At 40.8% G+C, this 16,204-nt stretch overlaps 1 protein-coding gene across 4 annotated transcripts in view; it reads right to left on the reverse strand.

Annotated features, from left to right (window-relative positions):
- ABCC9 (ATP binding cassette subfamily C member 9) overlaps positions 1-16,204 on the reverse strand; it is a 131,810-nt gene that overhangs the window by 35,147 nt on the left and 80,459 nt on the right. For all 4 annotated transcript variants that reach the window (XM_074937588.1, XM_074937581.1, XM_074937574.1 and 1 more), the window contains 8 exons: positions 15,151-15,231; positions 12,354-12,491; positions 11,631-11,756; positions 9,454-9,550; positions 6,632-6,879; positions 5,378-5,526; positions 4,460-4,529; positions 1,584-1,741 (listed from right to left, as the gene is read on the reverse strand). In XM_074937588.1, the coding sequence (XP_074793689.1) occupies positions 1,584-1,741; positions 4,460-4,529; positions 5,378-5,526; positions 6,632-6,879; positions 9,454-9,550; positions 11,631-11,756; positions 12,354-12,491; positions 15,151-15,231 (1,067 nt within the window). The remainder of the gene's footprint in view (positions 1-1,583; positions 1,742-4,459; positions 4,530-5,377; positions 5,527-6,631; positions 6,880-9,453; positions 9,551-11,630; positions 11,757-12,353; positions 12,492-15,150; positions 15,232-16,204) is intronic.

Below are 16,204 nucleotides of genomic sequence, written 5' to 3' on the forward strand. Positions count from 1 at the left end.
CTTGTCATTCTCAGCTAAGAATGCCATTTGAATTTATTGGAATCTTTAAAGAGGCTGGGGCATATCATGGAAAAGCAGTAGCCTCTCTGTAGCTAAAGTTGCTATCAAGTTCCATTATAAATTTTTATGGGGGCCTGGTACAAACACACAGTGAGTGACAGCCCTGGCCCAGAAGAGTTTAAATAAGATAAGGCAGACAAAGGGGAAAATGGGCACAGAGAGCTCAAGAGACTACTTCACACTCACACAGCAGGTCAGTGGCAGAGCTAGGAACGGAAGCCAGGTCTCCTGTCGCCCAGTCAAGTGCACTACCCACTAGACCACACGGTCTCCACAATACCTATTTTAGTGCCTTTTACAACTTTGGCTTGGAAAATTGGTAGGGGAAGGAGAATGTTTCTGCAGTGTGTAATGGAAATTCATCAAATTGCTTTTGAATTACAGATCATTATAAATTTACCCTGATTCAAAAATTTGCTTTCAACATTTTCATATTGGTAATTCTCCTTGAAAACTCATGTGCTGCCTAAAACTGAAGAACATAGGTTAAAATTAATCAAAGTTATCATCAGTTTTTGTTGTGGATAATTTTGAGGCCCAGTCCTGCTCCACTGATTTTAGCAGGGGCTGTTGGCTCTAAATTATGTCAATAAGAGTGTTTTGCCATTGAAAGAGACTGTTCCAGCTCTCAGTCTGAAATGCCTATGATTATCAACAGAACAGGTACAGTATGCACAGTGACAGTTCAAACTTCCCACTACACTTCCCCACTGAGGTGCATAAATCTTGACCTGAAGTGACCGTCAGGTCTTCACTTCTGTTCAGCTGTTGGCCATTTTGCTATGACTGACATCAAGGGCTGGAGCTAATCTGTGATTATGGTTTTTGTGACATAGATATCTAGCCACTAAGAAGCCGAGTAAGACAACCAACCAAGCACCTGAGACCTGATTTGGGAAACTGCCGAAGCACATGCTTAAAATTAAAGCGTTTTCTTGAGTAAGAATGTTTTCCTAAAATGGGGTTGTAGTCTAGAATTGAAATAATGACTCTAGTGCGAAAAAGTTTCACATTTTATTACCAATCTCCTGAGCAATTCAATTCTCCAAGCAAGTGTAATTTTAGGAAATTCTCAAAAAGCATACTGACAAGTTTCAGAGTAGCAGCCGCGTTAGTCTGTATCCACAAAAAGAACAAGAGTACTTGTGGCACCTTAGAGACTAACCAATTTATTTGAGCATAAGTTTATGCTCAAATAAATTGGTTAGTCTCTAAGGTGCCACAAGTACTCTTGTTCTTTTTTCAAAAAGCATAATCTTTAGAGACAGTCAGCATTTTCTGAAATGTATTAAATGTTGCTGAAAAGTGGACAAGGTTTTCTGTGGAAAGTTTTTCCATTTTTCAATCATCTCTATTGCAGGTTAAAAATTTTCAAACATTTAATTGAAAAAGAGAAACATTTATCAGTGGAATTTATCAAGGAAATTATTTTCCATTCTTGACTAGCTTTATTTATATTCTAGGATAAATCATAAATACAGGGGTTTTAAAAGAAATGTACATGGCAACTTTCTAATACCTACTTGGAAGCCACTCTGAAGTATTTCTGGATGAAATAAAAGGCTACCCCAAGAGGTACAAGAGCCACAAGGAACCACGGAGTGGCGTACGAGATCATTCCGATAGCCGACAGGCAGAGCAAAGTGGACCGGGTGAGAGACTCCAGAGTAGGGGGAATGTGCTATTCCAGAAATAAGATAAAAACATGTATTAGACCGACCTCAGGAATATGGCAACTATATACTCTCCATGCGTGATGAGTGGGGCTGGTCTGTAGCCATTCTGCTGGCCCTTCCCCACTGGGAATCCCCTTTATGCCAGAGGAATTTCCAAGGGCTTTTCTATTTCTATAAGCCTAGAGCCAATGTACAGGGGCTTCAGTGGAGGCCAGAATTAGGGCCACTGGGACTTGCTGATGCTCAGCATCTCCCAGGGTCACGGAGAAACAGGCAGTCTCTTCCCCTCATTATGAGACAAAAAAGGGAATCTTCTCTGTGAGATCTCAAATAACTTAGTAGTGCTTTTGAGTTTCCTGTTGTTCCATATAGGGTGTCCTGTTCTGAGAACCCTGCAATCACTCTCCTTTGTACATATGCCTCTAGATAAAACATTCACAATCACTTATCATCCAAGCATCTTGGTTCTCAGAAGTAGTGGAAGCTCCGCAAACAACTCTTCTGTTGAAATCTGTCCTTAGTTCACTATTATACACTATAACAGTGGTTCTCAAACTTTTGTACTGGTGACCCCTTTCACACAGCAAGCCTCTGAGTGCAACCCCCCCCTTATGAATTAAAAACACTTCATAATATATTTAGCACCATTATAAATGCTGGAGGCAATGTGGGTTTGGGATGGAGGCTGACAGCTCACGACCCCCCATGTAATAACCTCGCAACCCCCTGAGGGGTCCTGACCCCCACTTTGAGAACCCTTGCACTATAACTTTACATAGACTCATACAGTTTAAGGCCAGAAGGGACCATTAGGTCTAGTCTGACATTCTCTATATCATAGACTATTAAATTTCACCCAGTTGCCCCTGTATTGAGCCCAATGATTCGAGTTTGGCTAAAGCATAACTTCCAGAAGGCACACAGTCTTGATTTCAAACACCAAGAGATGGAGAATCCATCACTTTCCTTGTTAGATTATTCCAGCAGTTAATAACCTTCACTGTTAAAAACTTGTGCCTAATCTCTTGTTTGAAGTTGTCTGGCTTCAGCTTCCAGCCATCGGTTCTTTTTGTGCCCTTCTCTGCTAGTATTACAGTGTTGCTTGACATTGCCATACACAGAAATAAAATCACTTCCCCACTCCTTCCTTCTCACTTCTCCCCTATTTATGCATCCAAGAATCGCATTAGCTGTTTTTGCCACAGAATCACATTGGCAGCTCACGCTGAGTTGCTTACCCACTAAGCCCTCTATGAGCCCTCTATAAGCCCTTTCCAGAGTCATTGCTTTCCAGGATACAGTTCCCCTCATTCTCCATTCCTTGTTCCTAGATATATAACTTTACATTTGCTGTATTAAAAAGTATTTTGTTTGAATGGGCTCAGTTTACCAAGTGATCAGGATCACTCTGTGACTGCCCTGTTCTCATTATTTACCACTCTGCCAATCTTTGTGTCATTTGCAAATTTCATCATCAGCGATTTTATAGTTGTTCTATATCCTTGATGAAAATGGTCAATAGTGTCGGGCCTCATTCTAATCTCTGTAGAAGCCCACTACAAACAGCCCCATTCAGTGATGATTCCCCATTGCAGGGGCGCTGGAACAATTTGTATCATGGGGATGCTGAGAGCCATTGAACCAAACTGTAAACCCTGTATATAATGGAAACCACTTCAAACCAGGGAATGCAGCAGCAACCCCCAGTACCACTAGTTCCAGCACCGATGCTCCAACGACGGCTACTTTTTGAGATGTCAGTTAACCGGTTCTTCAGCATTTAATGTGAACATTATAGATATTGTCTAGTGCTAATTTTTAAGCAGAATGTCATGCAGTACTCAGTCAAATGCCTTACAAAAGTCTATTGCATCTATGCAGTTACTTTTATAAACCAAACTTCTAATCACATTAAAGGATGAAATCAGCTTTGCTAGACAAGAATTATTTTCCATCAAACCTTATTAAGTGGCATTAATTATATTCCTATCTTTTAATTCTTTATCACTTGAATCCAAGGCTTAAATTCAGCCTGAGCCCACCGAAGCAGAGCTCTGGTAAACATTTTCAAACCCACGGAAGCCCTGGCACCTGCCTCAGGGCAGAAGCCTGAACCCTGGCGCTTCCCTCCCACCACGGGGCTGAAGTCCCTGAGCCCCGGCACCCAACCCCCTGCAGGGCTAAAGACCTTAGACATCCTGCAGCTGAAGACCGGAGCCCAGAATCAGGAGCGGGGTGGGGGGGGGGAGCGCTCTGGGAAATAATCTCTGAGAATTTAATCGCTGCTTGAATCTCCTATCAGTTTTTCCATTATTTTGCCCAACATTAATGTCAGGCTAGCCAGCCTATAGTTCCCTAGCCATGCTGCTAGCCCTTTTTGAATATTAGCACAAAATTAGCAGTATTACATTCTTCTGGAATTCCTTTGGTATTCCAAAGTTTATTGAAATTAACCTAATCAAACTAGAAATCTCTTCAGCCAGCTCTTTTAGGACTCTTGAGAGCAAGTTATTTGCGGCTGCAGATTTTAAAATGTTTATGCCTAGTAGATGTTGTTTAGCTAGTAGTGGGCTGAAAGTAGTTAATCATCCTCATGTGATATGAATCCTTCTTTCCAAATACAGAACAGAAGTACTGATTGAATACAAACGGTGTATTTCTTCTCCAAAATGGTGGCATTAATTGGGCAAGACATTATAGAATAAATGGATCAATGTGCTCACCTGATCAATGATATTCGTATCAGCAGAGAAGCGATTTAGAATTAGCCCCAGGGGAGTTGTGTCAAAGAATCTATTGAACAAAACAGAAGCAAAAAACTATGTGAAGAGAAAGTCTGGTTCTGGAGAAATATCAGCCTCAGTCAGAACTTAGGGCTACTGTCGAACCAGTCCCCTAGAACCAGTCAGAAAATATGAAAACTATAATTTAGTCTTATACCTGAATTTGGAATGCCATCTAAATCTTATTTTAACCCCAAACTTTTAAGTCTCCTCTTCCACAACCCCCTGAAAAACTCTCAGTCCCCTTCTCTCAACTCCTCTATCCATCCTCTGGCTCCCTCAACTTGAAAGATTCATTGTAAAGTCCACCCGGCTGTCCTGGGTTAAGTTTCCAACTCCTGGGCTGGACAGGACAGTGTGTAACCTATTCACTCTTTATATGGGAACTGCAGTCACTGCATGCATGCAATCACACCCTGGGCCAACCCACCCTCCATGCTGGGCTATGTCAAGCTCATGCAGAACCTGTCTCTTTGGAGCATAAGAAATATGGTGTGTGTCCCCCGCACACAAACTCCCACCTCTGTGCATTGGAACTGATGCATTTCCACCACCCTGGGAACCTTCTGTGCCCCAAAACCTCTAGATGAATTTCAAACTGTCTGAAAACTTTGTAACTTGAAATTACTTTCAGATGAAAACCACTGGGTATGAAAAGCAGGCAGAATCTGAAATTGTATATTTTCCAGCCTGAAAGAGGGTAATTTCTTCAGCGTCTCAGCTGGCACTTTCAGATTCTGCGGGACTTGAGGGCTGTAGGGGAATGAGCCATGCTCTTCTCAGCACTAGCCACTGTGTTACACAGCAGGTGTTCTTTGGTAGATTGGCCTCTCAGCAGGAAAATCACTTTTGCTGTACCTGATTGGTCCGAGGATAATCTTATTGAGGAGATTGTGGTGAAGGTTCTTGGCTGCTGTGAGGCCCATCCACTCCACAGTCAGGGATGTGATGAGGCAAAGGACGATCCCTGCTCCACAAAGCATGCTGAACACAGCTACATGATAAGACTAATAATAATAATAAATTAATAATAAAATTAATAATAAAAGGAGAAAAAAATTAACCTTGGAAATCCCCAAGGCAATGTTCTTCAGAGCTAACACCAGATGATGTGTCAGACTCCAAAAGACTTCAATAATAACGGAACATGTGCTGCATGTTTAAATTAACGTGATTCTTTTTTTTTTTTTTAAACATTACAAAAGGAGTTTTCAACCTATGGCCCCAACCTTGCAATTCCCTATATTTGGGTGCAGCAGATTTTCAGATTGGGGATCAATTTGGGGGCCTAATTTGTCTCAGGAAGATGCGTAATGAATCAAGTTCACTGCAGCTACTAAAGGTGAGTATGCTGCAAGGTCGTGAGTTGAGGATGTTCAGCACGTTGCAGGACTGGGCCCAAGGCTTGTGAATTAGATAGGTGAACTAGTTTGGATAAATGCAAAGGTCCCCAAAACTCAGACTGAAGTAAAACAGAACTTTTCAGGAATTAAGTTTGGATAATGTCAGAAAGAAAAAAAACAATGTTAATTTCAAGCTCCACTGGAGGTCAGAGGGGCAGCTCCTCAGCTGGTCTAATGGGGCCATAATAATTTAGACCAGCTAAGGATCTGCCCTCTGGATTCTGCCTGGATATGAGAGGTACTGGAAATCTCATGAGAAAACTTTTACTATGTTTTCATAAGCATCTGAACTTTGGGATACTTCTCGAATCCAAATCACTGCCAGATCCTATTTAAATGGCAAAACTTTGGGTTAATTTCTCTGTTAGTATCAATGGGAACTGCTGCGTGATCAGCACTTTTGAAAATCTGGGTATTAATTTAGGTTGCTAAATGTGGATTTAGGAGCCTATTAGGCTCCAATTTTTGAAAATTTGAGTCCAAAGTTCTTCTAAACTCAAACAAGTTTTAGTTTCAGTTTGACATTTGGATTAAGATTTATATTGGTTTTTAAATTAGATTAACCAATTCACCCATCTTATTTAACAATTGATGTTATAGTATCTATATTAGCTACATTCCCAATCTAACTGGTTACTAGGTTAACATACGGTTATTTTTCAATTATTTGAGAATATTTTTGTCTGACAAGCTGTAAATTATGGCCAACCTTGTTTGAGCGTTGAGGGTCTGTGGAATCCCCTGTTTTATTTCCATTCTCCATGGATGTCCATCTTGCCAGCCAGTAATCTATGGCTACAATGACTGAGTGTTTCAAGAGCTTGGAGAAAATCATCAGAAACAGTAAGAAAAATCCTCCAGAGGTAAGATATCTCCAGCAGGTTTTCCACGGCATCTTTGTTCTAAGCCGCATTACTGTTGACATGTTATCATCATCATCTTCCTCCTCTTCTTCCTCTGTGATTCAGAGATTTGACCAAATCAGTTAGATTTTATTCAATACCACACGGACAATCATTCATGTTTTGAGTGGGGATGGTTGACATTTTTTGAATGTTGACATTTGGATGATAATTTCACATTTTTAATTAAAAAACAGCAACACTTTTAGATGTTTTGTGACTGTTCTTTCTTTTCTTCCACCAACTCTACAGCTTGTTAACATTTTTTGAATTTTTGAAAATAAGAAAAGGTGAAATGCCCTCACAAAATCATGTTTTTTCCATCCCTTTCAGTTGACTAGCTCTAGTTTTGTTAATAATCCTTAAGGACAGGTCTACACTACGGGGCTAAGTTGACCTAAGTTATGCAACTCCAGCTACATGAATAACATAGCTGGAGTCAACGTAGCCTAGGTCAACCACGCTGGGTCGACAGGAGAAACTCTTCTGTCGACTTACCTTACACTTTTTGTTTCGGTGGAGTACCGGATACTCCAGGATAGCAATCTGTAATCGATTTAGCGGGTCTTCACTAGACCCGCTGAATTGAACCCCGATGGATAGATCACCACAGCATCGATCCATGGTAAGTGTAGACATGCCCTCAATAAATCATATCTTCAGTATGGAATGCATTCATAGAAATCAGACTAGTTTTAGGATTTCCAAAAGCTTTTCTGGTGTGTTCAGCTTGTCTTTACATTATCAGATGGGGAGTGAGGCTTTTATGGATTGTTTGGGAAGCTACAGACAACTTTGTCAAACATTCCATACAGAAGAGTTGCCTCGTGTTGCTTAGCAGGGCTCTTCCTTAACATTACCTGCAATCACTACAAACTTTATCTTCATAGAAGAGGACACTATCATGTGTAACCACATCACATTGCAACATGAGGTGATGGTTGTGCTCTGTTGTAACATGCTTATGTATCACAATATGCTGCTGTGAAAACATTGCATTGTGGAGATTTGAGACACAACAAGAGTATTGAGGCTCACAGTACTTCTATGCACACTTGAGGGGAATGTAGACCTGGAGTCTTCTGACAGAACTTTCTTTTGACTTGACAGCCCTGAACTGACAGTGTCTGAAGTACTTTAGTAATTCTGAATATTATGGAGAGTCACTAATTTATCTGAAATTTCATGTGTTCTGAGGCACAGAGAGTTTAAATACCTTTTCAAGATCATACAATGAGTGAATGTGAGAACCAGGATAACAAGGAACTAGAGCACAAAGTCCTGTTAAATGTTACCCTTGAAGTTATTGATATGTATTTTACCACCTTAACCAAGTGTTTTCTCTGAGAATTCTGGAGTTGTTGGATGCTGGTGTTCTGTTGGAATGTATAGTCATGTCTCCACAGGGCCTTCAATCCCCATTCTTTATAACTTACTGAAGGAAGAAGATATCTGTACCCAGGTTATAGGACTGATCTATTGACATGGCATTACTGCTATATCCCAGAACTAGAAGTGTGGGAAGACCTTAGTTTTTCTGCCCTCAAGACCACTGGAGACTGTACATGTTAAAGAAGTGCTATGTTCAGCCTCTGGAGCAAAGCAGTGGAGGGTATCACTAAACCACCAAGTCATAGTGCCATCATGAGCCTTAGAAAATACCTTATATACCTCAAGTAGCATAGCCAGATGAAACACTCTGCAGGGATAAACAGCCCCACAAACAGAACTTATTAATTAGACAGTCAATCCAGTCAATAACTCTGCCAGTCTGTGAGTCCTTGACGTAAATCAATACTCCACTAAGCTTATGAAGCATTCAGTTAATCCCTTTATCTCTCTGGCACCATCCCACTGGCTGCCAGAACTGAATATTCCCCTGAGGGGCTCCCCAACATCCCAGAGGTGTTCTTGATAGGTCCTATTGCCAGCAGCCTATAACCCCCCAGGTAACTTTGTAAGTGACTCAGATCTGGATCACTGCCTCCAAAAATGTAGAAATTTGTGGAGACAAAAAGGTAACTTGGATGATGGGGCCACAAATACCTAGACAGATCCAGATCCCAAAATAGCAGACTAGGCTCCAGCTCTAATTTAAAAAAAAATCATGTTCTTCTTTAAAAGGATGTGCAAATAACTACAAGCTACTGTCAGGAGCCTGTTGGGGGTATCTCAATAGGCAGAATCAGTGGGGGCATTCATAACCATGTGACAAAACTGGAGCTAGAAGGCTAGATCCTCAGCTGGTGTAAAACAGCATAACACAGTGACTTCCATGGAGCTACGTCGATTAACACTAGTTGAGGCTCTGGCCCAGAATTTCTCTATATATCTTTTTTTTCCCATTTCTCTCTTACTATCTCCAGAAAATGCAGCATAGTACATCTCTAGCTCTCCTCTATCCTTATTCCTGCACATTGTTTGCAAAACTCCATGAAGAATCCATTAAACAGGTCTAATTCTAAATAGCTCAAAGTATTGGACTTTCCACTCCTATTGCCCAAAAGAGTAAATGTCATCAACATCTTCATATCTCGTTGCCAAGAACATTTAGCAATATCTTAAGAATGTGGCTACATGTGAATGATGCATGTTTATAGTCTACCCAGTGTAAAAAGATATAATGTACCTTCATCCTCATCTTCCAGTTGTGCTTTGGATTCTCTCGGGTACATTGCTCTTCTGAGAGTTTTTCTTTCCAAAGTAGTTTGGTCAGTTTCCATATCCTGTAACATTACATTAACTTGAGAGCCCAACCTACTGTGAGTGTCATTATTTTAGTGTAAGCAAGGTGATGCCAGAGACAATGGAAGTTCATTTGCATCTGAGTCCACAGGAAAAGCAAATTGAGGGAAGCATGAGGAAGACAGGATGGCATCAGCTTCCTGGAGCACAAGCAGCAGGGGAGAAAACGTTACCTGGGGATACACTTCAGAAGAATATATTTCAAAGGTTTAATGCACTTGTCAAGGTTCCTTCCCCACTCTGAATGCTAGGGTACAGATGGGGGGACCTGCATGAAAAACCTCCTAAGCTTATCTTTACCAGCTTAGGTCAAAACTTCCCCAAGGTACAAAATATTCCACCCTTTGTCCTTGGATTGGCCGCTACCACCACCAAACAAATACTGGTTACTGGGGAAGAGCTGTTTGGAAACATCTTTCCCCCCAATATACTTCCCAAAACCTTGCACCCCACTTCCTGGACAAGGTTTGGTAAAAAGCCTCACCAATTTGCCTAGGTGACTACAGACCCAGACCCTTGGATCTTAAGAACAATGAAAAAGCATTCAGTTTTCTTATAAGAAGGCTTTTAATAGAAATAGAAGTAAATAGAAGTAAAGAAATCACCTCTGTAAAATCAGGATGGTAGATACCTTACAGGGTAATTAGATTCAAAACATAGAGAACCCCTCTAGGCAAAACCTTAAGTTACAAAAAAGATACACAGACAGAAATAGTTATTCTATTCAGCACAATTCTTTTCTCAGCCATTTAAAGAAATCATAATCTAACGCATACCTAGCTAGATTACTTACTAAAAGTTCTAAGACTCCATTCCTGGTCTATCCCCGGCAAAGACAGCATATAGACAGACACACAGACCCTTTGTTTCTCTCCCTCCTCCCAGCTTTTGAAAGTATCTTGTCTCCTCATTGGTCATTTTGGTCAGGTGCCAGCGAGGTTACCTTTAGCTTCTTAACCCTTTACAGGTGAGAGGAGTTTTCCCCTGGCCAGGAGGGATTTCAAAGGGGTTTACCCTTCGCTTTATATTTATGACAGCACTATAAAAAGAAGGGGAGAGAACCCCTTACCTATCTATCACTTAAGGGACAAAAGAGGAAAGCGCTCTTGAAATCTGTGAAAGGTGGATCCTTCAGCCATATGGGTTGAAGATTCTGAGAAATTGCCTGAGACCAGTATTGTAATCTGTTCAATTTAAGACTCTAAAAAGCATGTTTTACTTTTGTTTTATTTGTAACCATTTCTGTCTCTATTACTCTTGCCTAGAATCACTTAAATCTATGTTCTTTATTAATAAACCTATACTTACTTTTATTATAAACCATCTCAGTGCTGTGTATTAAGGTGAAGAATGTGTCCTCAGCTGGGCTAAGATGTTAGTATGTGCGTAGTGCCTCTCTGGAGATAGCAGACTTAATAATTTGTGTGAGAGTCCACTGAGAACAGTGGACACTGCAAGGAGATGTCTCGGAGGAACTCAGGACCTGGGGTTCACTAAATGTTACCTGCGAGTACTGTTCCCTCTAAGCTGTGCACATGTGCGCACGCACACAGATCCTAAACCCCGCGCACAAGGCGAAACACCGCATGCACAAAAATTTGCACAGAAGCACAAAAATTTGCACAGAAGAAATTTTTTGCGCACACAGCCTGTCAAAAATTTGCACAGAAGAAATTTTTTGCGTACACGGCCTGTCAAAAATTAGAGGGAACATTGCCTGCGAGGCAAGGATTAGACTGGAAGAACCTTGAGGAGTTTGCTGGTGAGGTGGATAGACTGGTATGGCAGAGAGCTGACACAGTTTAAGCTCCAGCAAAACTCTCTCTTGCTGAGACAGAGGGGTAACACAGAAGCCTATGTTTCTGGTCTCCTTGAAGAGCCCAGAACACCAAGTCACTGCACTCAAAATCCTCCCATGAGGTCTACTGATGTGCAGAATTCCACCCATCAATCAACCTGAGAGGAGAATTTCACCATAAGTACATTAGAATGGACTCAGACATGGATCAACATTCAAGATGCTTTGCTACAATGCACCCTCGTCCCACTCTCTGTCATTACCTTTTCTAATTCTTGGTCTTGACGATTCATCAGAGTTTTCCAGTGCTCATACAGTTCAACATCTTTGGTCTGGATGTCCTTCAATGTCCCTTCTCTGAGCACATAACCATCCTTCATAGCTATAATCTAGAAAAGAGGATTATCAATACATCTACTCAACAACGTGACATAATCACTGCATTTGGAACAATGCTGAAGATCTCAATGTGAATGAGCTAAAACTCACAACTGGGCTAATTTCAGTGTTCATTGTACCCAATGGCCGCACATTTTATCAATAGCTTTTAAAAGTTATTTTGTCAAGATATATCTTACAATGAAACTATTACAGGAAATAGTTATTTGTGGACATATTGCTTCAAAAGAAAGAGGACAAGGTATAATTAATAATAGAATAATTGTTTGTATAGCACATTTCAATCAAAGATTGTAAGCAGCTTTGATTTATGAGCTATGTGCCAATTACTTGACCATGGTTAAATGGAAGTAAAGTTCAAATAAAATGTTTTTCACTCCATACCAGTCAGTGTTGCAGACCTACAAGTGGAATACAGGGCTAGGACCTCCATGCCCACTGCAAGAACAGATGGTGGGATGGCTCTTAGCAGAACAATCGTTTAAACACTATAGATTCACCTTCAACTATATCCCCACCAAGGGCCCATGGAGGTGACCACAGTCCTTACAATGTGATAAACTGGCAAGTGGTGGCTCCCCTCTTACCCAGTCCGCATGTGGCAGATATTGTAATTTATGTGTCACCAGAATAAGTGTCCTTTTGTCTTCCTGGAGGAACTTCAAGATACCTTCCTGCATCAAGTGATCACTTAAGTGAATGTCCAGTGCAGAGAATGGATCATCCTGCAATTGGATAAAAGAAAAATTGGGGCAGAGAGCTAGGTGTGACATTACACCTTATACTCTTCATAGAAATATGGTTATGATATGAATATGGCATAACTAAGATATACTTTATGCAAGCTGGCTCATGTAAGGTATCATTGGAAAGGTTATAATTTACTGAATGTGATTATCCAATTTGTATGCATGAATCATTTCTGTATCTAAAGTTAGGAATATTGACTATGTAACAATTACAACTGCGTGTGTACTTGGGGAAATGCCCACCAGACAACAGGCAATCCTCCTGAATGACCCATTTAAGAAGGACAATAGAACTCTGATGATACTAATCTCCCACCTTCCTGAGGTGCTTCCTGGGATGCTGCATTGACACTACAATGTCAGCTGATAATGTCACCTGATGAAAAGTACTCCCTTGGACACTCCTGGTACTTTTCCACTGTAGGGGGTGGGGATAAACAACAAATTATTTTTAAGGGCTGGGAAGGGAGTTGATCTGGGGTCTCTCCTCCATTGCCTACCCAAGAAGAAGGACTGCTGAAAAAACCTGAAGGGACAAAGGAACTAACCTGAAGGGAAAGGTAGGGGTGAGTCCAGACTGAGACAGGGGTCCAGTCTGTAAGAAGAAATAACTGGAACTCTGAGCTACAGAAACTCTGCATCCTGCCTAATTCAACATTTAGGGTGAGAAATTACATTTTGTAACCTTTCAGAGTAGCAGCCATGTTAGTCTGTATTCGCAAAATGAAAAGGAGTACTAGTGGCACCTTAGAGACTAACCAATTTATTTGAGCATAAGCTTTCGTGAGCTACAGCTCACTTCATCGGATGCATCCGATGAAGGATACTGGGCTAGATGCATCCGATGAAGTGAGCTGTAGCTCACGAAAGCTTATGCTCAAATAAATTGGTTAGTCTCTAAGGTGCCACTAGTACTCCTTTTCATTTTGTAACCTGTTTCTTTAGTGAATCAAGCTTAGTTTGTGTGTTTTGTTTTGTTTGCTTAGTAATCTGTTTTGTTCTGTTTGCTATCTCTTATAATCACTTAAAATCTGTCTTTTGTAGTTAATAAACTTATTTCTTGTTTATAACATTACCCAGTTTGTGCAATTCCTATCTTGGGGGTGGGGGTGGGGGCAATGTGAAGAAGCTGTGCATCTCTCTCTTCACATTGAGGGAGAGGGCAAATTTTATATGAGCTTGTGCTGTGCAGATTTTTCTATAGAGTGCAAGACAACATACCTTTGGGTCTGCACTCCAAGAGAGGGGGGCACTTGAGTGCTGGGGCAAGTCCCTTAAGCTGAGTCTTCCTAGAGCTGATCTCAGTGTCTGTATCTTTCTGCAGCTGGGTGTGGTTCTGCCTGGGTGTGTGCTAGAGGAGGCTTAAGAACCTGGCTCAGCAAGACAGGGCAAAGGGGGCCCAGCCTGGTGGAACAGGCAGGCTCAGTGGTATCCCAGTACCTTAGGTGGCACCTTAAAGGGGGGCAACCTGTCACAGTATGTACCAGAGTTTGTTTATTTTGTTCTTTTAAAAATTTAACCTATTCTAAAAAAAAGCAAACAGCTGTAATTACTAAAGTGCTATCTGTTGCCCTAATGCTAATCTGTATCATCTTTAGTGAGAGGGCTAAAGTGGAACACAATAAGAAAGATAAAACCTTTACTCTTAAGCCTGAAGTAAATCACTCAGATTCTCCTTGTGACTTTTTGGTTTCCCCTCTGAAACACCCGGCATTGGCCACTGTCGTAAGACAGGATACTGGGCTAGATGGATCTTTGGTCTGACCCAGTATGGCCGTTATGTTATGTTCTATTTCTGAGTCAATTTAGTGCTGGTCCCAGACTGACACTCTTGGAAACTAGAGATGGACCTGAACTGGAACACCAGATTTGGAATCCTCCCCCAAAATTTGGGGAAATTCAGATTCAGATTCAAACTTTAGACCTGAGCCTATTTCAACAGCTAACTGATGTCATCTGATACAGCTGAGTACGTGCCAATGCAAGCTTCCTCCAAGCCTGACTCATTAATATGCCTGTAATTCCACCTGGAGAGAGAACCTGTAAGGATGAGAGAGTAGTTCAGACTCCAGTCCTTGGCCTCTCTCCACTGTCTCTACCAGCAAGGATGCCAATTGTGTTGGCAAGTTTTTTATGCAAACACTTTTCCTCTAAGAACTAAGGTGAGTCCACCAATTTTTATTTTGCCTAGGAATCAAACAGCCATCACATGGGTGATGACTTTCAGAAACCGTCAACATACACTGAATTGGGAGTAGTAACAGAGAAGTGAAAGGCCATGTATCCCATTGCTAAACCCTAAGTCCACTTATTCCTCACAAAAGGCTAAATTGTGATACCCTGACTCTTCAAAAAAATCCCATTGATTTCACTGGGATGATGTGTGGTACTCACTGTGAGTATGGGTATCAGAATCCTGTCCCAATCTTTTTACACTGAACTACGTAACAGGGCCTCTTTCACCAACCTCCTAATATATTCTGCTACTGCTTCTGGTCATTGTTTATTTGTTCTTTTTCCTGTCTCTGCATTCTGGATTCAAATGTAGATATAGGTCCCTGTAGGAAAGCTAAATATAAGGGCAACATTTTTATTATGAAGTCTGCATACTTCATATTTAAAAAAAAAATCTTACCAAGAAGACAATGTTGGTGTTTTGATAGAGTGCTCGAGCTACACAGATTCTCTGCCGTTGGCCGCCACTTAAGTTAATCCCCTAGTGAATATAACAGGTCATAAAAATGGGTCTTTTGAATAAACGAAATGATCTGTGTATGACAAGACATTGAAAAATGCCAGGTTTTTTTTTAAACCACCCAAAGAAGTTTCCTTAGAATTTTTCTAAGTGTTGGATATAAGGTTAGTCCTGTTGGTAAACAAATACAGTCAGAGAAAGAAACTGTTATTATTAGTGCAATTTCATATAAACTAATCACCAATAACTTAGATGTTATAAAGTTCTTCTCCTAGAAGAGTAGGACTGTCTTTGGCTGTGTGTTTCAAATGATACTGGCATCAAATTATGCCAGGAAGATATGGAAGACTGTGATCAAAAGAGGCTTCTGAATAGCAGCAGGGGAGAACAGCCCCTCTCCACTCTAACCCCTCTACTCTGGTAGATTTAAAAGAATTAAAAATAAAAATAATGGTGGAGCTATTAAAAAGGTGTTTTATAGGAAAATTGATTTTTTCAGTTCGTGAGTTTAATAATATTTAAGTTTACGGTATCAATATAAGAGCTTGGAAGTAAAACTCCCACTGGATTAAGGTCAGTGGCACAGATCTTGACTTTTTTTCTGTGCTCCTGACACAGGACTTCATTTTTGTTTACACTAAGGGCCATTTTGCCCATTCTAGCCGTGTGAAGGGGCTTAGATTGTGTATAAATTACATTGACACCCACTTTAAAGCCCCTTTATCCTTCCAGAGTGGAATAGAGTGGCCACAGTATAAATGAGAATCAGGGTCAGAGCGTAAAATGAACACAGTGGAGTTATATCAGGAGTGAAACCTTCTCTTTGTTTTTCTTGAGTCTGCACAGCATTAGTCTCCTAAATGACTTCATTTTCCATGATGTATCATAAAAAGAATGCAGGGGCTCCACGGCACTTAAGGGAAAAATAAATGCACAGGGCCAGATTCTGACCTGAGAAGTCAACAGAGTTGCTCAGATTTATACCTAGATACCT

The sequence above is a fragment of the Natator depressus genome, chromosome 1 (genome assembly GCF_965152275.1).
Source record: "Natator depressus isolate rNatDep1 chromosome 1, rNatDep2.hap1, whole genome shotgun sequence".
NCBI classification, from domain to species: Eukaryota; Metazoa; Chordata; order Testudines; family Cheloniidae; genus Natator; species Natator depressus.